We start from the raw sequence: 23,387 nt of genomic DNA on the forward strand, positions 1-23,387 counted from the left end.
TTGCCTATATGTTTGCATATATAGTCCCGTTTTATTTTTCTGATATTTGCAGTGCACTATGCATCCTGACTTCATGTGCGAAGGTACCATTTTAGAAGGTTAATATATTAATAATAACGTGTTTTTATTCTCTTCGCAAAGAAAGCGTACTCCGCTGTAACTGGCCAAAATATTTCGCATTGGGCGTCTAAACCAATCGAGGAATAGTGCGTGTTTTGTCGAGTTTAAAAACGCCAAGATTATCATGCTGTATGTTTTGTACCAATTCCGTAGATAGGGGTGTACTGGTATTGATCATTATTTAAAGGAAGCTTACCACACCATCCCAAGGGCAGTATTTTTTCAAAACAGCAAAACATGGTGTAGATTTTCAAGTATATGCATGCTACTTGTTCCTTGTTCGTAAAAATACACGAATTTAAAGTAATAGGGATTGCTCCTTCCCTTGGCCTTCCGATGGTATTGTCAGTAATGGATGCTGTTCTCTGGAGGTAAATGCACCAATGTTTTCAATACATATACAATCAGTTTGGTCTGTCCGACAACGCTGGTGGGACACCTAAATGCATAATGCGAGGTTAATAACGGGTAACAATTGCACCCAACGAGCCGGAGTTTGATTGATTCATACTAACTTTGTAAACGTGCTATTCACAGCGTGCTAACATGCTAGCAACCCGTGTCTGCGTCCGTGCAGGTCGTTGTTTTCAATTGGAGTTTACTGTAGCGCCAATTCGACTGTCATGAATGTAACGTCGTCGGGACTTACACTAGACGTTTAGGTTGCTATCTACATTAGGAATTAAGCTAATAACAAATTAAATATCCACGACTTTTGTCTCCATATTTGTTTGGCACGAGCTAACGTTAATCACATTCGACCCATATTCATATAACGTTAGACCGAGCCATTTAGGCTGCTCTATGAATCTTTCATTACCAGTGTCTTGAGTGTATTTGTCTTGACTGAATATTTTCTTCCACAGCTCTCTCTCAGTGTAAGGATGAGTGAACTGAAGGACTGCCCCGCGCTCAAATACTACGACTTCAAGCCAGTTGAGCATGGCAGAGTGTGCCCACGTTACACGGCAGTGCTGGGCCGCTCTGATGACGATGGCATCGGCATTGAGGAGCTGGACACCCTGCAGCTGGAGCTCGAGACGCTGCTGTCCTCAGCAAGCCGTCGCCTCCGAGCTTTGGAAGAGCAGAGACAGGTGAGGGAGACTGGAGATGCAAAAGCATCCTCTGGATATGCGAGGCAACAACCAATGAAAACATGTATAAAAAAGATGAAGCTGGGCAAGTTAAACTCATTCTTGGTGACTTGTGTTTTGCATGTCTCTCAGATCCTCACAGACTGGCAGGACAAGAAAGGTGACAAGCGCTTCCTGAAGCTGGGGAAGGAGGCTGACCTCTCCGCTACACCACGCCACTCAAAGCCCAAGAAGCCAAAAGTTGATGGAAAAGGTGGCCATGGACCAGGGCCCGGTCCTGGACGGCCCAAATCCAAGAACCTGCAACCCAAGATCTCAGAATACGAATTTAATGAGGATCCACAGGACATGCCTCGCAATCCAAAGAATGATGCTCCCAACAGGTCAGTACCATGCACAATATATACCTTTAATAACCAGTCCTGCCCCTGGAGATCCACGGTGGTTAAGGATTTAGAAATGCCTTTCAACTGCCAGTTTGTAGTGGGGCTATATTAGTATGACCTGGGTTTTCCAGTGGGCACCACTGACATATGCAAGCACATTTAAATTTCCACCTTTAGCATATACAGATTTAACAGTGTCAGGTCCAAGTTTTTGTAATGTCAGTGTCCTATGTACTACATCTTTAAAGCCAGAAGTATACCCTTCTGGTGGAGCTGCACTTGGATATAGAAAGATGGAATGTCAGAATGTTGTCCCAACTTCCAACTCAGGAATGTACTGTACAAGCGCCACATATGGCTCTCAGGAGTGTCAATCTGCGTACCTGTCATAGGTTCTGGGCCTCTGTGGAGCCATACTGTGCTGACATCACCAATGAGGAGATAAGAGTTCTGGAGGAGCTGTTGAAACCCCCAGAGGATGAGGCAGAGTACTACAAGGTACAGTACAGTGGTACTGCTGCATGTGAGTGACCCAATGTGTTCTGTTGAACATGGGCCGGCAGATGACCCAAACGTGCTGTGTTGTAGGTGCCAGCCCTGGGAAAACACTATTCACAACGCTGGGCTCAGGAAGACCTACTGGAGGAGCAAAGGGATGGAGCCAGAGCCAATGACAAGAAGAAGGGCATCATGGGACCTCTATCAGAGCTGGATGCCAAGGGTGAGGGGCTGTTTAGAAGTCTTAGTAAAGAAGCGAGAGATGAGGAACACACTTTACCTTGTACCGCAACTTTTCTTCAAAATTAAGATGATGTTTTTGGACATGGAGAATATGGTTACCTAAAGATGTACTGTATTTCACCCCCCAGATGTAGATGCGTTACTTAAGAAGTCAGAGTCCCAGCACGACCCCCCTGAAGATGGCTGCCCCTTTGGTCCTCTCACACAGCGGCTGCTTCAGGCTCTTGTAGAGGTAACCCTCAGACGTGTCCCTCCTAACATTACTATTTAAGTGAAAGCACTACTGGAATTCTGCAATACTACGGAGTACTACCCTCATTTGGATACCAGTCTTGTTAATACTGATCACAAACTGAAAGGCTGCTTTTTATAGAAATGTGCACTGAACTTTATTCCTTCCTTTTCATACTTCTTTTCCACTTCCATTCCACATCTTCCACCCATTTGCTCTCCTGTGCACCCCATCTTCACCTTCTCATGCCATTTTCACTCCTATCTCTCCCTTTGTCTACTTCTCCCTCCTTTTCCTTTTGGATCCCTTGTTGATTGGATTATCTCCAAACTCCTAGGAGAACATCATCTCTCCCATGGAAGACTCCCCAATCCCAGACGTCCCGGTGAAGGACTCTGCAAATGACGGTGCAAGCACATCCCCCCGTAGCCAGGGCAAAGCTTTCAGGTAAAACTCCCATGTACACGTCTGAACAACATAAGTCACATTTAAGTCACTGCCTACCAAAGCCAAGTCGGTACCCTTTTCTGGGACACAGTGGGCCACCGCTGCTACTTATATTCTTGGGTCAAATCTCCACCATCTTTTCTCTCCCCCAGTGTGCCCCACACACGGTCTTTGGAAGCACGAATCAAGGAGGAGCTGGTGTCTCAGGGGCTGCTGGACACTGAGGACCGGCCGGGGACTGGGGGCGACTCAGAGGATGAGGTCCTGGCCGAACTGCACAAACGACAGGCAGAACTGAAGGCCCTGAGTGCACATAACCGCGCCCGCAAACAGGAGCTACTCCGGTGAGGGAGGGGGGTACTAAGTACTGAGACTACCAGTAAAGAGTGTGTCTTTCACTGATGGTTTCGTGCTAAATATCCGTCAGCATGAAAATCAAGTATTATTGCTCTAGAGCAGAGGAACATGTCTATGGATGCATATCAGTCATAGGCTGGTTGGTAATGGGTCAGTCTGTGAGATGGTAAAGACAAAACAGTGCAGTATTTCATATAAACATACAGCAGGTTGTTTTAGTGTGTATCTTAGAATTTCTGGATTTCCTTTTTTTTTTTTTTTTTTATCAAACATTATTCTTGGCAAAGCGGTTTCCTGTTGTGTCCTTGAAAAACATTACCTTGCCCAATAGGGAGCTTCTGCAATGCACTTTCAATATACTTGTTCTTACAAATTTACATTTCACTTACAATCTATAGGGACACAACTTACAATATACAAGTCCACCGCTGTTATAACATTTTCTTTGAGCATTTGGCTAGAACACCGCAAGAGTAGTGAGAAGTTCTTCGTCCTTTTTTAAAAGTTTTTTTTTAATTTTTTTTATTGTGCGTTTGGGTCACCCCCTTTAGACTGGCAAGGGAGGAGACACGGAAACAGGAACTGAGGCAGCGGGTTCGAGTCTCCGACAACGAGGTCATGGAAGCTTTCCGCCGCATCATGGCTGCCCGACAGAAGAAGCGCACACCCACCAAGAAGGAGAAGGATCAGGCCTGGAAGGCCCTGAAGGAGAGGGACAGCATTCTGAAACTGCTGGATGGATAGATAGAGGCGAGGGAGGGTAAGGAGTGGAGATAGCGAAGGAAGGGTGCGTTGTAATAGTGGGAACAATTGGTAGAGAGGGGTGGGTGAAGGCCGCATCCTTACAAAGGAGGGAGAGATCCAGTTGGATTGGGTGAATGTTCCAGTCATTTAAATCACAGTGTGGTTTGGGTGTTAATCCATTCTATGCCAGCTGACATTATCATGTGCACAGCTTGATGTCAGCCACTTCATTACATGACCACTTAGCATTAGTCACCAATGTAAATAAGTCAGACTTGCTGTAGATTTATAGCTATTTAAACTGAGAGCAAAACATCTGTAGAGATTTTAGAAAAGGTGGATATGTATGCCTTTATGACTGGAAATGTTTCACCAGCTGTGTTTAAAGGCACTGACATTAACCCTTGTATTGAAGAACAGAATGAAGCAGGACTGTGTGTGTGTACGTGTGTAATTCATGTCGGGGTCAGGTGTTACTGTGAACCTGTGACAACTTAAGTTTAACTCCATTGCCATCTTTTTTGTAATATTGTCAATTTTATACATATTTGTTTGTGTATGAAAACAAACTGTAGATGTTTGAATAAACAGTTCTTTGTATGAAGCAGGGGTTTTGATTTTTTTTTTTGGCCATTTCTCCCATTTTCTCCCCAGTTTAATCGTTCTGCGGTGGTAAGCGAGTGCTTATACCTCTACACTACCCAGACGGCCAGGGGTTTTGATTTTAAATTTAAATGTCCTGTAGGTACTTGATTTTTCTTTTTTAAAATGACAATACACCTTGCCTTTCCTATATTTATTGTGAAAAGTGAATTCAGTCTACAGTTGTATTCAATGTACTCCAGTGCATAAATAGTAATATCATACAAAAAAGGACATCAGACGTGTACATGACAACACAATAGCTTCACTTCAATGGGTTATTTCATCATGGGTATGGCTCATTATTTTCAATGACTGCATATCTTATTTTGCAGATAATGTTAAATATTAGCTTAGATGACTCTACTTCATCAAAAGACTAGCATTCATTTTGTATCACTGCCCTAGCGATGGCAGGTTGAAAGCAGCGAGCTGACAGCTAACGTGTCAGTTCAGAGTTTTTTAGGAAAGGTGAATTTGATCGTTTCATTCTGGGGTGAAGTACCGCTTTAAGGTTGATCTAAGTCTGGGGCAAGCAGTTGGGGTCACTTGTGCCAAGAGGCTGTGCAGAAATGGCACTAATCTAATTGGAAGGCTTGTCCGTACTGTATTTCTACTCTTATTGGATGATTATTTAATAGGAATATAGTGAAGCTTAGCTCAGGGTGTGTCCCAACTGTCAATACTCAAACCAAATGGTTAAGAGTTTGTTCACTGAAGGGAAATTCAATGCCTGGAGTCAGTTACCTCTTAACAAAATCCCTCTTGAGGCAAAATCTCTAAATCATCTCCTAAATGTTCTTACTGTAGTTTAATCAAACTACTGTCAAAGCCTTCAGAAATATATGTTTATTCCAGATTCCCTACTTTCAATAAAAGCTTACATTGCGATAATTAAAAACATTTCTGATAACCGTACATTTGTGGACCACAACACAAAACACAGCAAGGAACACAGCATAATCAATAAGCAAGGTTGATTATTTGTCTCTTGCTGTCATGCCGTGTCTCAAAACAAGCAAAGTAAGAGGGCTGTACAGTATTTACCCAAGATGAAGTCACTGATAAGGTCATTTCCAATTAACTAAACTATCTTCCATAGCCCTCCATGTTCAAGTATGAGGTATTCAGCCTTGTAATGGAACTGAAAGGCAAAAATTATATAATCGGATTTCTATACTTTCCATATCATACCAGTGGGCATTACAAAGACATTAGAAGGTTAGTTAAAGGCTTATTGGCCCGGTGTTGTGGTGTGCTCTGTACAGTGTCCCAGTTTCTGCTGAAATTTTCAATATGTTCCTAATACTACTTTATGGCACAAAAATGTAGAATGTGTATTTTTGAAAGGAAAAATGTTAATTTTATATGTACAAATATGCACAATCCCAAGATGTTTTAACAAAGGATTAAACATCTTGGCATATATGTCTACACAAAATATTTGGCTAAATTTATTTTGCCAAAAGCTTCGTTTTCTCAATGGGTACAGCTCGTGGAGCACTTGAAAGCAGTTATTTTTTTTCAGATGTGAAGAACCTATTCAAAGCACATCGCCGTTATTCCTATATGAAACAAACAGCGCATCACAACTAATTTACTCAATAACCCTTTATTATCATTATTACTTTGAAACCCAAATACTTACGTTTAAACATCATTGGCATTGAATTTATTATTTAATTAATAATACCGTGATGAATCTTTACAAGAGATTTTTTTTTGTAGGACGAACAGCCAATTTTGTTTCAGTTTTGAGCTCTCCCCCGTAACGCAGTTACATTTCTAAACATAGTCAGAGTACATGAACAGACTCAAAAGACATCTGATCAGTTAAAAGTAATATCAAGCACTTAAATCTTTCACCAACCTGAGCTACCTGCAGAGACAGAGAGAGAGAGACTGAACACACACAGCTGACCTTCAACACTGATCGCCAGAGGAGCAGGAGCTGTGACTGATCTGCAACTGCAGTCTTCAAACAGGATGGTTGGCAGAGTAAACAGAAGACAACACAGCAGTAGTAGTAATAGTAGTAGTAGTATTAAATAGTAAGTATTATTAATAATCTTAGAATAATCTGAACCCTTCTTCATTTTTTTTCGTGTCCGTCTTATCCTTTGCATTATCATATCTTCTTATCTGTGTTTGATTATTTGCCATGTGAATTCAGGCTAACCAGCAGAATGGCAGATCTTGAAGGGGGGGGTTTTATCACTTAGATTCCCCAGGGGAGAGGGAGGGGGTGCGGACCTGCCTTTAACACTTGAATGATAAGGTGCCAAGGACATTGCCACGACCCAGACGGCAGGTTTAATGCAGAACTGAAATGGACGTTTTCATCACCATCAAGCCAGGACCAGTTTTGGGAGCTCCCCACTTAACCAAGTTTAAAGGCATGTCAATCAAACAAAGTGCAAAGTAATACACAAGCATTTGTTTGCCTTCAGATTTTAAATCCAGGCCAATAAAAAAAACAAAAAACAAAACCAAAAAAAAAAATCTACTAGTACAACAGGTTATTCCTCCACAGTTGCGTAGGCAATGGAATCCACTTAGCTAGCTGACAGAAACGGCCATCGTTTAGAAGAAAATCAAGTGAATTTCCAAAATAACTTAAGTTGCAGGACTAACTGAAGCAAACACAATCCGAGCTGCAGACCGGTACACTTCTCTCCAGAAAATCCCACCCCGTCCTGTAAAATGCAAAGCCCCCGTCCCCTCACTGTTGGCCAGACAGAGGAAAGGAAAAGTGGGCATGATTTAGAAGGCGGAGGAAGAGTGCATCTGTGTTTAGGTGCCTAGCGATAAAGGTGAGACTGTTAGGGCAAGGCGAGCTATGCTGAGGCATTAGGGAAGGGGTCTAAAATGGCATTTCTTTTCTGAGTGCTCTTTGGGCCTAGGGTTCAGCCTCTAGAAAGTGTGTGTATGTGTGTTCGTGTGAGCGCATCTGTGTGTGTGTGCGTGTGTGTGCATGTATGTGCACGTGTGGGCATATGTGTTTTTTTGGGGGGAGGGGGGGTGTTCAGGAGAAGGGGTGTTTGGAAGGCCAGAGAGAATCAGAGGGCACAGTCATGGTCCCAGGGTCCCTCAGCAGCTGCAGGTCTCTGCCGATGGCTTGGCTCGGTCATTCTTGTCCAGTTTGATTGGCTCTGGGAACTCATTGTACAGCTCTACTTCTGTCTCCTGGGAGAAGGGAAGACAGGAGAGGAAGAGGGCCAGGAGAACACAAGAAGAGAAGAAAGCAATGAACAAAAAAGAGGTAGTAAGTAAAAAGGTAGTATTCAATAAACAGTAATAAAATGAGTGGGGTGGAGTGTGCAGGGAAGAGAGGCAGACAAATACATTGGGAGAGTGAAAGAGGGGCGGGGGAGGGGAGCAGCCACGATCAAGACAAAGAAATCAGTGACCATCTCCCCTCAGGTGCTCAACATGTTAACCCGAGTGGCAGCCTGCCCCTCCCCCCCGGGCCGGCCCTTACCTGCTTCAGGGCGTTGCGTGCGATGGTCTGGAAGGCCTGCTCCACGTTGATGGCCTCTTTGGCGCTAGTCTCAAAGTACGGGATGTTGTTCTTACTCTGGCACCAGGCCTGCGCACGCTTGGTCGTTACCTGAGGGACAGGGATTCGCAGCGCTCCAAATCTTTCCGCCAATGTAACGCTCCAATTCCCCAACCAGAGCAACCGCTCGTTTTCAGAAACTCGGGACCTTCACTTCCCAGTGTAATTTGTCAGTGTAGCGAGGGACTAAATCTAAAACACATCCGTTTTATTCTCTCTGTGCATGGAGTGGAAAATTAAAGTCATTTATAAAAACAAGTGGCTACCTTTGTTCTTTAAACCTTTCCTTCTGGAACTTTCCCCGATACAGTCATTTGGCTTTATGAAGCCCGTATCAATTACATGTAAACTTATCACGCTATCCTTCCCCCCAATTTTATGTTTAATTTTGTGGCTTAAAGGTCAACAGTATGAGTATAACTAAGCTGTGTATGATTTATCATGGCACAATAAAAGTACTTTCAGCGTACAGGCCTAGTTTTACTGTGGCTAAATCTGCATCCATCAGTATGATTTCATGACCTTAGAATTCCCATTCCCAATGGCCTTGTGTAAATATGCATTTAAAAACATTAAATATACAGTATATTTAAAAACTATCTAACATTTAATAGTTTATGAAAATGAAAAACAAAGTGCATCAGAGGAAAACGGAAACAGCTGAAACTCAAAAATATAACTTGCACATTAGCTGCATTAAATAAATCTACATCTAATAAATTATCTACTACCCACCCCCTAAAATAAGTCTCCTTGTGACATATAAAAACTATGCAATTCATTTATTCAAGTATATTCAAAATCAGAGCCAATGAACAACACCTGAATCAGAAAAACTGAGCATTTTCAGACAAATGTCAGACAACCCAGGCCCGTCCCAGTATCTTCACACAAAGGCCAGCGGCAGCACCCACCTGTCTGTTCTCCAGGTCGATTTTGTTGCCTAGCACCACGAAGGGGAAGTTCTCGGGGTCACGGGGGCTGGCCTGGATCAGGAACTCGTCCCGCCAGCTGTCCAGGGTCTTGAAGGTGTTGGGCGCGGTCACGTCGAACACGAGCACGCAGCAGTCCGCACCGCGGTAGAACGCCACACCCAGGGACTGGAAGCGCTCCTGTCCTGCCGTGTCCCAGATCTGCACCAAATGGGGAGCAGGTAAATGGGAAGACTGCAGCCACAGACAGCACCCCCAAACGACTGACATGCTGTCCATCTCTCTCTATGCATGTGTATCGTAATTCTGTGTACTGCAGGTCTCAAGTCAATACAACACCATTTGCCACTAAAGTTCCCTGAATTGGAATCAAGTTTGAATTTGAAATAAGACTTTGTCTTTCTGAAAGTATGTTACAGAAAGTTGACTGACAGAATATTTGTTTGGATTTTGCTATATTATTACCTGAATGCAGGAACTACATCCTACTCTCTGAGGTAAATAACTTGTGGATGAACTGCTTCATTTTGCTTCAAGATGCCAAAATAAAATGGTAACTTTGAAACACTAAACAATTAGTTACACACTGTAAAACAACAAATGATAAACACAGACCAGAATTCACATTTTCTGCAATTCAGTTTTGTTCATTTAAAATCTTACTTGCCAACACCACTAGTTTCTGTTCCTTCTTTCTAGCTTTACATACTCAGTCTGGAATCACTGTGAGGAACTTAGATCAGATTTCTCCCCCATCCCATCTTTTACTTCATTTCTGATATGACTGTATTTGGAAATTCAAGGTTAACTAAGCGTGGGTGGTGTTAGAAATTTTCTTGGGTTTCATACACAGAACCAGTTCTGTAGTTTCATGTCAGGAAGTACACAGACAAAATCATCTACAGTCTAAAAGGTTGATGTGTGCAAATCCAAAAGCACCACTGATCTCCCTTCTTGGAGCAATGAGAGGTACAATGAAAATCCTTCACATCTCATTGGAGACTAAATGCTCACAGCCCACATGAGAGCCAATAAACTGACTTGGGATCATGGTTTCAAACAGGCCAATTGTTCTAAGTTAATTATATAGCAGTTTCATTTAATTATAGATAATTACATCAGTTTTACCATAATTCCTAGTGTATATGCTGATGCATTAATAATCATTGACAAAATTTCATCGAATTAGGCCAGCTGGCTGGAAACGGTACCTGCATTGTGACAAGTCTGTCGTCCACCATCACCTCTTTTGTCAGGAAGTCGGCTCCTATTGTGGCTTTGTACTGATTACTAAACTTCTTATTCACATACTGGTTCATCAGAGAAGTCTTCCCAACTCTACACAGACAAATGGAGATAGGGGGAAAGGAGCAGAAGAAAATGAAAAAAAAAGGAAAATGACTGAGGCCAGAGGTATGAGCTTCATCACCTTCCACTCCGTCAAGAGTGCATGCCAATAATTCTGGAGAACACTATATATGTAAATTATTATCAAAGAAGAAACTGTGAAATTACACACACAATGTAACTGTTTGAAGGTTACATTGAGTGAAAAGTGCTTCATTGTCCATTACTGGCATGAATGTTGAAAGACTGATGAAGCTGAAGACCAAAAAAACCTAAAAATATATCAGCCTGTTGAACTGAAAAGTAAAACCACAGCCCATTACATTTTCATACTGTTCAAGAGCCAAGTATAATGTAGAGGGGCTAAATGAAATAAAAATATAACCACTCTTCCTTTCCGGCTGTGGACCAATCCTAAAGAGCAAGTCAAAGTCATGACCATACATAATTTTATTACCATAATACTATACTCAGGAAATAGCTTTGAAATAAATTAATCTCCAGAACGCTCATAGAAGCCCCCTCCCCCCAGTGTCATTACTGTCATCTTGCATTGCACACGCCTCTGTCCATGGGATCCTTCACATTGCATTAAACGCATCTATATTAGACATGTTCATCTGAGGCTACACTTGGGTCAGATTACATACAGTATGTGGGAAGCTGGGGAAACAGTAAGTGGGAGGGGGACTACTGCAGTTTTAGTCATCCGCCATGATAATTACAAAATAATAACAATGTTTCACAATATAGATTAAACCAGAGGCGGTTTTAAACCTGTCAGTCACAACTCTCAACCTTTTTAACCCTGGAGAGAGCAGGTGTTTGAGAATATAATAGAGAATAGAAAATGCCACAGAGGGAAAGCATGCGACTCACTTACCCAGAGTCTCCCAGGATAATAACCTTGAGGAGAACTTTCTTCCTGGACGTCATTCTGTCACAGCTAAGGAGAAAGGACACAAAAACAATCTCACCAGTTCTACAGTGCACTCAATGTCTAACAAATATTAAAATCAGTGATGTCACAAGTCTGACGCAAGCAAAGGCAGACATGGTTACTGTGGGCTGATGTGAACGGGAAGAGCCAACAGTGACGCTGCGCACCAAACCAGTTTCGAAATTGGACAGATGCAGCACGCACCACCGCCTTAGAATTCCACTATGATTCCCGAGCCAACTGGTCCCACCCACTGAGGAGCTGCCCTACTGCCTAAGAAGACTGTACAGTGCTTAATTTAACACACTAAATCACCAGTAGTTTCAGTAATCACAGAGGAATTCCTTTATACCCATTACCAATCATTTTTTAGTACCTTACAGTGGTCCTGAAAAGTGGGTCAGGGCCAACCTGTGGGTCATGGGTAGGGCTGAACTGGGTTGAATGCTGAAAAATATAACTAACTGTACATAATGTTTCCAAATGATGATCACATCAGACAAAAAAATCCACTTTCTAGTAGTTCTAATCCCATATTTTAGCACATGTCCAAGCACAATTCACTAATGGGCTCGGTTCCAAAAAAAGTGGATTCCTTCACTGAGTTTGGGAAACACTACTGTAAAGTACTGACCCATACAAACCTGCAATATTATGTACAAAGCCACACTCACCATTCAGTGTTTGGCATGAATATGGATTCAATTATATCCTCATTTTTGTTCTGGCTACGGTTCAATGTACTCTTGGCTTGGAATCATTTGCCATTTTATCTGGTAAATTCCACAGTAACAGAATGACGCTGAGAGGCACATTATTAACTTTAGTGCAAACGACGTGCAAAACCAAAAATGTTGACTGCAGTGTGAAACAACCCACATATACATGCAAACACTAGGCTATACGTATACTATGCGTAGTGTGTGTATGTGTGTGTGTAGATGTTTGTGCATGATTACTGTCAATCAATTAGGCCAGTTTGTTTCATCTAAGAAACACTTTATGATAAATAAGTATTAATATCAGCATGTGTGATAACAGAATGACAAAAAAAAAATGATAAAAACAGGTTTTTTATGTATCCTACATTTTCCAAAAACTGGACACAACACGAGCTGACATTTTGTGGATACCACAAACATCAACTCTGGTCCACTGCTGTTCCCCTTGACAGACATTAGAAAACATGTTATACATTATACAACTTCAAATCTTTAAAGTCACAACAAAATAAATATTATTGAAAATTTCAATAAAAACTGGCAGTCAGGACCAATTGATGGTGATTTTAGGTGGTGATTTCTGCTTACCAGAAAAGTAGCCAAAGCAGCTTATTGCCATATTACTTACAAACATATTGATGAGGAGGCCCACACAAGATCATCCAGACAGGTCAATACATGCTTTCATGACCACTAGCCTTGATTACTCCAATGCGCTTCACAGTGATAATCCAAAAACAAATCCACAGAATGGCAGCAACTGTTCAAAATGTTTTGAAGTAAGATAAAAACTAACTTTGTTTTGCAAATTTGTTTATATTCATAATTTAGTTATAAATGAAGTGCCACAAATGCAATTATCTTGTAAATGCATAAATGAAGCTGTTCTCCTTTAGTTTGAAATTAAATACTGAGAGCCACATAATAAAAATCAGGTAAAACTATACAATCATTATACCCATAAACCCTGCTAAATCCTTGTTCTGGATGATGAAAAAGTCCAAAAATGGTGGAACTAACCTCACATTCTCATACAACTTCAGCTTTCAGTGAACACCAAATTTTATAGAAACCTGCTTCCTGCTGACACATTACACTATTGAATGTGTATTTTTCACTGGCCACCATCTGTGTGGGTACAGATGCACACCGAGCGAGATTTCAGGCAAGAAACTGACTCGCGGCGCATAGCCAGGTGCACACACACAACAGAAATTCTTTGTCTACAAGTACCCAACTCACAGCATGGTCGTAGGTGTTAAATTCACTTCAGCATGCCGGTGCCAAATCTCAAGAATCAAAGCAAACTTGTAATGGCTATAAAAAGAAATAAAATAGGCTGGAAAACCACATTGAGTGTAACTAGCCTTAAGTGTCATGGCGTGCGCGTCACGTGCTTGATGCTGAAAATTGTTTCCATGGACAATTCAGAACTGTGTCCACCATCATGACTGCTGTGCGATTAACACAAAATTAATGCTTGAGTTTCATTACCGAAAACTATTTTTTGTAAACACTTGCAAAACAGTTTATCTTTGAAATTATTTGTCTAGCCAAGTATCACATTCAACCCTTCAATATTTTCCAAAGTTAAACATTTCATTGTAATTGTGATTGTAGCCTTTTTCATCCCTCCAAGGCAGAAAGTCAGTCTAGCTTCTGATCCAGGGAGAAACACACAATGAGCAAACACCTAGCCTATAGAGAAGACCTGTGAAGGCACACTGACATGCAAAAACACTGCATGCTGAAAAATAAAAAACAGCAACTAAAAGCGGCTTCAATGCCCTCAGTGTGATACATTTATTACAGGTCAAGGTGTGCCCATTACACGCAGAGATTTCTTACATTTTCATTTTTCTGTGTCTTTTAATGGGCAGTTAAGGGGCATTAGCGTTGTGCATGATTTCTTATTATAGAGCACAGGACATCCTTCAATCAAAGACATTGATCAGTATATTAAAAAGCTTGACAGGCTGAATATCAGCGACCCTTTACCATGCGCCTGTGGTGCTTTTTACAATAATCAAAACTGCAGAAAGGGGGCTTCCTGACCCGCAATATCCCAATATTTTAACTGCCTGATAAACTTTCCCTTCAAGTAGTCCAGTGATTCTTTAAAGGCTTACAAAAGCCAGGAAGGCTACAAGTGGACAAAGGCTGGATTAGTCGTGAACGTTCATCTGCAAAGCATCAAAAACGGCACAGTCCTTACCGGAAGAGTAGGTGTCGCTTGACGTTAATGACGCAAAGTGTGGGAATAAGGGCTCTGTCCAACAATAGGTCCTAGTGTGATTTTAAAGGGAAAGTTCACCCAAAAATAAAATAAAGCTATATTTCCACTTGACCACAGTGCCATCTATCCATCCAAAATTTTTTTCTCAGTTTTGCTAAGATTTGCCGAGTTAGATATCCGCTGCAGCTCAGCCTGATACAACATACCTCAATGGTGCCAACATTTGAGGCGCTCAAAGCAACAAAAATTTACGGTCGGAAAACTCAACAGCAACACCTCTTTCTGATTATAAAGACACTCTTACTCACAAACATGCACAGACCTGGTTGTACATGGTTTCATAAAAAACTCCTTCCCACCAATGTATGCCAACTCTGTATATTGGCACAAAGACTCAACCAAAGCCTGCCAGTATTCTTGGGCACAAGGTCATCATTGTTTTAAAAGCTTGTTTCAACATATTTCTTGCCTCCACCTGTTCCGACATATTGGGGCACAACAACTATTGACCATTTTAAAATGTAAGTAACAATTAAACTAAAGAGAATGGGGCTGAATCAGAGACACACCCGGATTCTGGCGTTGTTTTGATCAAGGCAGATGCATGCTGGGATTGTCCGACATCATCTGCTGGAGCTCGATAGTTATTTTGGCAGCCAAGCACCTTTATTATTAGGATGTGCACGTACCACCTTGACTGATAAAAGACAGAGCACCCAGGACAGTCACTGAAGGACATTCACAAAGAAGAAAGAAAATGAGTGTGTGAGAGGAGTGCTTTGAGTGAATGACAATAAAAAGGAATGAGTGCAATTCCTTAGTCAGCTGACCACTGAACTCCAGTTCCAGTGTGGCACAGTGCAGCAGTGGTGCTGTACGCACACAGGGCTCTGAGCATTGCTCACCCTCACTACAGTCATGTGTTCTCTCAGCAGCCGGCAGTCACGAGGAACACAGCACACACACGAGCGTACACGCTCTCTCTCTCTCACACACACACACACAACACACACAACACACACAACACACACACACACACACACACACACACACACAACACACACAACACACACAACACACACACAACACAAGCGTACATGCACACGTGCTGACACAGACACACACACACAAACACACACCACGAGCGTACGCACAAATGCGCTGACACACACACACACCACAAGCGTGTGCGCACTCACACACACACGCGTACACACACACACACACGTCATCAATTTTACAGAAACAAAAATATTATTTCCTCACATCCACAAAGAAAGGAAATCTCCATCTAAAAAGGGCACAGATGTTAGCCTCACATTATATGTTGGAGAACATATTGTACTAGGTCAGGCTGTAGGTTCAAAAAACATTTCGAATAACATGTTAACTTGTCAACCAACTGTAATTTTCTTTAAAGAAGAAATGTGCGGTTGTAGCACACACATGTAGGCTAATCACAATCAGGATAATACGGCGCTCTCTCGCATGAAACCTCTCTGACAGGCCGTCAGTCATCCAGGTGTAACCCTACCAACTGAACAGGAAGACACGACGTGTCCCTTTACACTGGCTGGAGGAAGTAAACAACAACAAAATAAGCTCCAGTCTTTCCCAACCCTGCCGGTCTCTGCATCACCAGGACTGCTCCACATGTCGCTGTCACTTCAGTGCGAGGTATCTGGGTATGAGAAAAGCTAGCAGGGACACGCAGGCAGGTTTACAATGAGGTGCACAACAACAAGAAAAATACATTGCGAAACTGTGGGTTGACGCGGTACTCTTAAGGACAGATAAAGCCTCAGGAACAAACTGGGACAGGTTCTGTGCAACACAAACCTGCTGTAATTAGTCTATATTTGAAGCCAGGGATCTTTTGCCACGAATGCTGTGAATCAGGGACAGACCAAAGCGGTACAGAAGGAGCCATTAGCAATGGTCCTTGTCTCAAGTGTTCACAGAGATTACAGGTTCAGCAATAGCACCATTGCTCCTGCACGGCAATACAAAGCCTAATCGGCGCATTATATTACTATTGCCGAAAAAGATATAAACCAAAACCGCAGCCCGATTAATATAAACAGGCTTTTGTTTACCTTGGTTACCACAGAAACTTCTTCCTTACTGGCACTTCATCTAAAAAATGTTGTTCTACCTCACCAGTTCTCAACCCCACCCCCTTCTCCGACTTATCTCATCTCCCCAAAACATCAGGAGTTGTCAGAAGGAACATTACTGACCCCAAGGGCCTGGGGCAAAACTCTAACTCTTTGCCACAAATACAGAACACAAGACTCCCCTTCAGGCTGGTCCAGTGCTTCTCTGGTGATGCATTTGTGGAACAACCCAAAAATTAGCTAAATAAATAAATTAAGCATCCTTGCCCCTTGTACTCAGCCCCCACTGTACTACTGCCTGTGCTGGTCTCCCCTTCAACGGGACATTCATGAGCCACAACTAGTCCTCAAGAAGAATACAATTCATTCAAGTCACCCAGGGGAGTTTAAGCACATTTCTCCATATCCATTGTCCTTATGTCTAGCACTGCTAGCCCAGACCTTAACCAAGTCAATGTTATGCTATATAACTACTACTCACCATAGCACCTCATGTGGGAAACACAGAAATGTGGAAACCAATGGGTAAAACACTGGGTCAAGACACTGTGGATCTACAGAACTTCTGCAGAGCTTGATGACTACCCATTCATTTGAATCAGGTGTGTTGGAGCAGGGAAACATATAAAACATGCAGGGCAGTAGGTCTCCAGGACCAGGGTTGAGAAACACTGATATACACTATTTGACAAAAGTTATCTGGACACCCCTTGGTCTGGGGCTGTTTATTATGGTTTTGGCTAGTCCCCTTAGTTCCAGTGAAGGTAAAGCTTCGTGCTATAGCATACAATCCAATTCTAGACGATTCTGTGCTTCCCTAACTGTTTAGGGAGGGCCCTTTCCTGGTTTTGTCAAGAACGGTGTGGAAGAACTTGATTGTACTGCACAGAGCCCAGAACTCAACCTCATCCAAAACATTTGGGATCAATTGGAAAACCAACTGCGAGCCAGGCCTTATCACCAAACCAGTGCCTGTCCTCACTAATGGTATTCTAGCTGAATGGAAGCAAATCCCTGCACCAATGCTGCAACATCTAGTATAAAGCCTTCCCAGAAGAGTGGAGGTTGTTATAGCAGCAGAGGGTGGACCAACTCCATTTTAATGACCATAATTTTGGATGAGATGTTGGATGTCAGGTGTTCACATACTTTTGGCCATGTAGTGTATATATCAAAAGATTAAATTAAGCTTTCATTTTCCCTAAACTCTAGATCACTTATGAAGCAACATGCACTGGAGAGCATACATAAAATCGAGAATACAAACTTGCCACAGAACTACTCTCTGTATTAGCTACTTTATTTGCTACCTGAATGTAAAATTAAATCAACAATAATCCTCTCAATCACTACACAGTCTAATACACATTCTGCACATTTGTATATGACCAGTACTGAATTTTTATGCACACCCTTTCAAACTGCAGAATTTGCAATCCTCCTCTTATTACAACTCCAATTTTCTGTGCTCTCAAATGTATTCCGAACAATCTCTGACCACTTCTCATTCAAAAAGGGACATGTATTTATCATTAAGCACAGCAAAGCACATACTAAAACACTGCTAGATGACACTGCAAAAACCATGCTCACTGAACCATACAGTCATCATTCTGCCACGTGAAATCTTTCATACTTTCAATTTGATTACAAATATCTGAGCCTTCGGAAACTACTGGGTCTTGGTTTAAGCTAAATGATGACCAAAGCACGCAAAGATCTGTTTCTAGCCGCATATTTCTCTTGATTTTTTCGGTAGAGGGTGGCGTAGCTCGTCCTGCTCGGCTTCAAAGGGCTGGGGCAGTGCGACGAAAAATGTTAGAGCCATGATTCGAAGGTGGAAGGCGTGTTACAGATACTATTCTAGGATTACTCTATTAGCCCAGCTTTCTATGAATTTAAATAGTACGACTACTGTTCAATTTCCATTCACAGAACAACGATATTAATATAGTCATTTAACAGAAGCTCATATCCAGGGTGACTAGCTAGTAGGTGCACCTTATCAGGCTAGAACAGCAACTACATATCATAATCTAATCAATATTCATTTTGCTACAATACAAAACGAACGATCGAGCATCACAGACACAGGGCAGCACATCACGTGCGAGGACTGTCTCACAAACCACTAACATTATTCGCCAAGGATACAGGCTGTGTTCATACTAAATCAATTATATTTCCCTGACGTTGATAATATGAGCAACACTGGGCTGATATATGCTGAACATTATTTCTTATATCTAGTAGGCCTAATTAGCGTTAACTTTCTGGCTTAGAAGAAAGCCAAACTACTATGTTGTCACTACCCACACCCCAATGCATACTGATGGAAGGCTAATGTTAGCTAAATTACGTCTGTAGTGTATTTTTTTCTGAGCTATCCGTCTAATCTGCAACTCATGATATTCCAGAAAATCAGATCACATGGGGAAAAACCCATAGACTGTATAAAAGGGAAAACCTCACTTCTTGCACCGCTAACCACGGAACTAGCCAGCTGCTTTACGTTAATGTAAAGTATATTAGTTGAATGGGTTATATTTAAGCTAGCGCTGTTAGCTAGTCTATGTCTAATTATTGACCATCTAACCACACACGTCCAATCAACCTTGGTTTGTAGCAAACTTAAAACTAGCTAGTCTAAAGTTAGCACGCTAGTAGTGGCACAAATTCCAACTCGTCAACGAGACAAGTTCAGCCAGAAAGAGAGCTTCACTTTTAGCCATCGAAGAAAAATGTATAGAGTTAGCTAGCTAGGTAAGCTGGTAGTTTGCAAGCTACTTTACCAAGTAACCATGGCACTGTCAAACAAATATTGTCGAGTTAGCCAACTGTAGGTTCCTGTAGCTCGACATATAGACTATATATATTTTTTAAATCGAACAGTTAACAAATTAATGATAAAAAAACCAAGCCGTGTCAGTGGGCCTTGCCTGTATTTAACAATTAGCTAACGTTACAACGTCTGGCCTATCCTTCTGACAAGTCAACTACAGATAAGTGTTAACTTAGCTAAGTTAACTGGTCACTTCGCTAGCTAGAATTTGAGCAAAGCTATGGAAGTTAGCTACTTTATAGATTAAACTGATCTCTAACTGTGCTCAAAAACGTATACACCGTATCAGTGGTCTGTTACACTTCTAACGCTTTGCAAATAAACATAAGACACTTGCCGTAGCGATGTAGCTATCACCCAGAAAGCTGTCTCCCCTTTTTCATACCCCAGTTTAAGGAGGCCTCCCCGTTACCCGCTACCTAGTCCCAGCATCCATGTTGGCAAAACGCATTGTTTGTTGAACTTACCGCGTACTTCCAGAAGATCAAGGGTAATCTTAGTTTCAATATGTATATTTTCAACAATAGCTGCCAATATAATCTATATTTTAATAGCTGACACCCTTTCCGCGGATAGAGAAATAGACACTAGCTAACTATAGCGAGCTAATAATGATTTCAAGCTTTTCCTTCAGGAGGCGGACTAGTGTAAAGAATAGCAAGCTAGCGACTACGTTGTCTTGCGTTTTGTGGTTTTTCAACCTGTTTTGTCTTGACGTGTTCGCACAGACAATAAAATGTTACCTAAACTAGCTTGCGAACTGGTGGCTGCCTTTTCACTTTCTTGCAGCTAAGTATTGCAGAATGCAACCCGCTCCCCTCTTGCTTTTTTCCTTCCTCTCTCACTTCCTCCAAAACAACTCCTGTGTCAGCGGACACTGACGTCATGGCGCACGCTCTACAAGACACACCTTAAACCCTGCCCACAGTTTGTACTGGCCTCCCTGATTGGATTGTGGAAGTGACCACGCCTTTATTGTCCATTTGAGACATCATCCAAGACTGACATCTGGCATTAATTGTTCTGATCTATGTCCAAGGACGTCAACTCTAATTCTAACCATTAAACAGATTGCTGCAACACCTGTTTATTTTTATCGCCATTTATGAGAGGTTCGCTGTAGATATCCGTTTGCTATAACCACACAGCCAGAACTCCATAATCAGAGAACATTCAAAACCTAAGATAATAAACCAAAACACACACACACACACACACACACACGGCCAATGTGATACTCTATTTATATGTTTTAAAAATGTTTTTGTTACTAAAATTGTGAGGGAATTTCTATTACTGTTATGTTTTCATAACAGTATTTTTTTAAAATTATTGACTGCTTGTTCACCAGGAGAGGACAACCTGACTCTTGAGAAAGCAAAATAAATTAATGTTGACTATGTTTTTCCTCTGGTGAAGGAAAGGTTGCAGCTTACTGTCTTTATAATGGGCTAACACATTTTTATGGAGCGTGGCTTTGTTCCAAGATGCAAGCATGGTGAATAATCATTAGTACTGCCATGCATACCAGTAAATGTTGTTAAGTATAGGAGTGCTCAGTGCAAAGAAAATTGTTTATATTTGGGAAGATCTTTCACACCATCATCTTGTCATGAACTTTGACCTGTAAAAATAATGAGTTAATTCATCATATTATCATTATCATTGTTGAACTTCCATAAGTATTAAAAAGATAACATTAATAAGCCATACTATTTTCAGTCAAGTATGTTGAGAAAACCAGCTTAGGAGTTCAAAATAAAATTCCAGCGCAGACGTTAACTGGACCCCCACATACACTTCACATCTCCAGCTGAGTTGCCCGATGAATTATGATTCTGCATGCAAGATAGGCCCTATCGTTTCCCATTCACTCAATAAAAGTAACCAAAAAGACTCTTACAGTAAGGTCTGCCAATGTTGAATTTTCCATTGTTTTGCATTTTTTGTTAAACATATATAAGATGTATCACATCTTTACAAATCATAGAGTTCAGACAAGTGGTGACTTAGTCCATGAGCCTAAGGAATACAGTACTAATCAAATACTTGGTGATTCTATAACAGCAAAGCAAAGATTTCCCTTATTTAAAATCCATAATAAATTACCTGCAGCAAAGGTCTCAAACTTGCTTCATAGGTTCTTCTACTCACAAGGATAAATTCTGCGCAAAACAACATATTCCACCATTTTTTAAATTTTGTAAAAGACTGAAATAACAATTCCTCATGAACTGTTGGGTTATCGATACAAAATTTGACATGTGTGATCCATATCCTTGGACCAAGCTGTTTCTGAATTACAGAGGACTGCTTTATGCATGGAATAACTCAGCCACCATAGGCTGGAACTTTGAGAAGTAAATTTATTGTTGTATTCATTGCTTTATTGTTTTCTTTAATTTTCCAACTGTTAATAAAAGCATATTCTATATGACTTTAAATCATGTCTGTCTATTTTTGTCTGCTGCAACATTTAAATGTAATTGTGTGTAAGATGGGAGGATGAGCTCTCTCTTTTTGAAATGGATCAAAGAGCAACATCACAAGAGGAATAAAACACAATAACGAGATCTGGAGAGAAAATGCATCTAGAAAACTTTGAGGATTATCACAGGTGGGGATAGTTCCACAGAAGACAAGAAACAGGCAGTGACTCAACAAGGATGAACATTTCACACTGAGGGAGGGGAGGGATTGTGGGTGAGCTTTGATGTGACAACATGTGGTGTATGACCTAGAATTTCACAGGGTGGTGATTCCTTCAATGTGCTTTGATTTTAACTTTCTCATTTGTCTAAATTGTGGATATCTACATGCTAACTCACACATTTAGTATTGACATTAAAGGAACTGTCGTAGGCTTCTGGCTGGCATATCTAGCTATCACTATGATGCATGCTACCATGCAGATTGAAACCTAACCATGTCAGTGCAGACGGTGGCTGGGGGAAAGAGGATTCAGTCAATAAGGTGTTCCTCAGGTCCCTGTACCAACTGCAGATCAAAGCTGGACTTATGCAGAGAAACTATGATGGAGAATTTTATTTTTTATTTGAATGAATGACTTGTAAACAAACTGCATTTCTAAAATGCTTTCCAGTAATGCTCAATTACAAGCTTACCTAAAGTTATACACTTCAAAAATAAAAGTTGATTTTTACAGCTCAAACTGCTATCAAAAATTAAACGTTTTATTTAAGAGACATGACAAGGTATGGTAAAGTACTTAACCTGCATTGCTTCAGTATTTATCCACATACATATAAATGAATGCAATGTAAATTCTATGTAAAAAAAAAAAGTTGCGTACGTTGCTCTGGATATGAGAGTTTTCGCTAAATGATGGCAATGCAATTTATCCTCAGAGTGTGCCAGTAGAGGGAGCACTCTGCTTATGGTTCAGACTACATACAGTATGTTAACCAACTGTGGTCAACCAATTCAAGTTTGTTTTCATCAGTGGTTGACCACTGCTGGACAAATGGGCCATCTAATCAGTAGTGGCATATGCTTTCTGTATCTGACATGACTGTGCATTCAGTTTGGCTGCTCAAAAGTGATTGTGTTTACATTTGTGTGGTGGCAACTTGACCATAGAAAGGTCCAGCACAGAGTTCAGCATCAGACATGCACTCACAATACCCACTGAATCCTGAGTGAAAGGTCATTTCTTCTGAGACTTAAAGTGTATATGTGGTTCAAATTCCAAGCTTTGTTGTCTGAACAAATGAGCAGGGTTCTCCTCTCTAACAGCTGGTGACAGAAAATCTCATAATTTTCCTGCATTACCAGAAGTATTTCTTTGGATTAAAGGGACTAGGGGACATTATGCTTGACAGTATTGTATAAGTGGATCAGTCAGTAAAATATTAACACAGTGGCTTTTCACAGACAGAATGTCACAGAGGACGATCTGTGCAACACTA

The 23,387-nt window shown here is 41.3% G+C and overlaps 2 protein-coding genes across 6 annotated transcripts; one reads left to right on the forward strand and one right to left on the reverse strand.

Moving 5' to 3' along the window:
• Positions 1 to 255: 255 nt before the first annotated feature.
• On the forward strand, positions 256 to 4,725 carry tada3l (transcriptional adaptor 3 (NGG1 homolog, yeast)-like). Of its 4 annotated transcripts, none has more exons than XM_064298670.1 (9): positions 256 to 491; positions 987 to 1,214; positions 1,347 to 1,597; positions 1,993 to 2,098; positions 2,189 to 2,321; positions 2,470 to 2,573; positions 2,911 to 3,020; positions 3,173 to 3,364; positions 3,929 to 4,725. In XM_064298670.1, the coding sequence occupies exons 2-9, from the start codon at positions 1,005 to 1,007 to the stop codon at positions 4,119 to 4,121; spliced, it is 1,299 nt and encodes a 432-aa protein (XP_064154740.1). In that variant the 5' UTR covers positions 256 to 491; positions 987 to 1,004; the 3' UTR covers positions 4,122 to 4,725. The 4 variants fall into 4 exon arrangements, with proteins under 4 accessions (XP_064154740.1, XP_064154742.1, XP_064154741.1 ...); XM_064298672.1 differs by having other exon boundaries at positions 491 to 577; XM_064298671.1 differs by lacking the exon at positions 256 to 491 and adding an exon at positions 499 to 588.
• A 1,634-nt stretch (positions 4,726 to 6,359) lies between these two features.
• Positions 6,360 to 20,338, reverse strand: LOC135234253 (ras-related protein rab7-like). Of its 2 annotated transcripts, none has more exons than XM_064298677.1 (6): positions 20,202 to 20,338; positions 11,485 to 11,547; positions 10,466 to 10,592; positions 9,237 to 9,455; positions 8,245 to 8,373; positions 6,360 to 7,949 (listed from the first exon to the last, which is right to left on the reverse strand). In XM_064298677.1, the coding sequence occupies exons 2-6, from the start codon at positions 11,535 to 11,537 to the stop codon at positions 7,854 to 7,856; spliced, it is 624 nt and encodes a 207-aa protein (XP_064154747.1). In that variant the 5' UTR covers positions 11,538 to 11,547; positions 20,202 to 20,338; the 3' UTR covers positions 6,360 to 7,853. The 2 variants fall into 2 exon arrangements, with proteins under 2 accessions (XP_064154747.1, XP_064154746.1); XM_064298676.1 differs by having other exon boundaries at positions 19,926 to 20,334.
• Between the last annotated feature and the right edge of the window lie 3,049 nt (positions 20,339 to 23,387).

Source organism: Anguilla rostrata, chromosome 11, assembly GCF_018555375.3.
Source record: "Anguilla rostrata isolate EN2019 chromosome 11, ASM1855537v3, whole genome shotgun sequence".
Lineage (NCBI taxonomy): Eukaryota > Metazoa > Chordata > Actinopteri > Anguilliformes > Anguillidae > Anguilla > Anguilla rostrata.

Bases quoted from the DNA above. Each gene is read 5' to 3' on its own strand.
- tada3l (XM_064298670.1), top strand. From the start codon at position 1,005: ATGAGTGAACTGAAGGACTGCCCCGCGCTCAAATACTACGACTTCAAG. The intron at 1,598-1,992 runs GTCAGTACCATG...TACCTGTCATAG, and splicing joins AAGAATGATGCTCCCAACAG to GTTCTGGGCCTCTGTGGAGC. The intron at 2,099-2,188 runs GTACAGTACAGT...GCTGTGTTGTAG, and splicing joins ATGAGGCAGAGTACTACAAG to GTGCCAGCCCTGGGAAAACA.
- LOC135234253 (XM_064298677.1), bottom strand. From the start codon at position 11,537: ATGACGTCCAGGAAGAAAGTTCTCCTCAAGGTTATTATCCTGGGAGAC. The intron at 10,593-11,484 runs GTAAGTGAGTCG...TTGTCTGTGTAG, and splicing joins ATTATCCTGGGAGACTCTGG to AGTTGGGAAGACTTCTCTGA. The intron at 7,950-8,244 runs GTAAGGGCCGGC...CCCTTCTCCCAG, and splicing joins CACGCAACGCCCTGAAGCAG to GAGACAGAAGTAGAGCTGTA.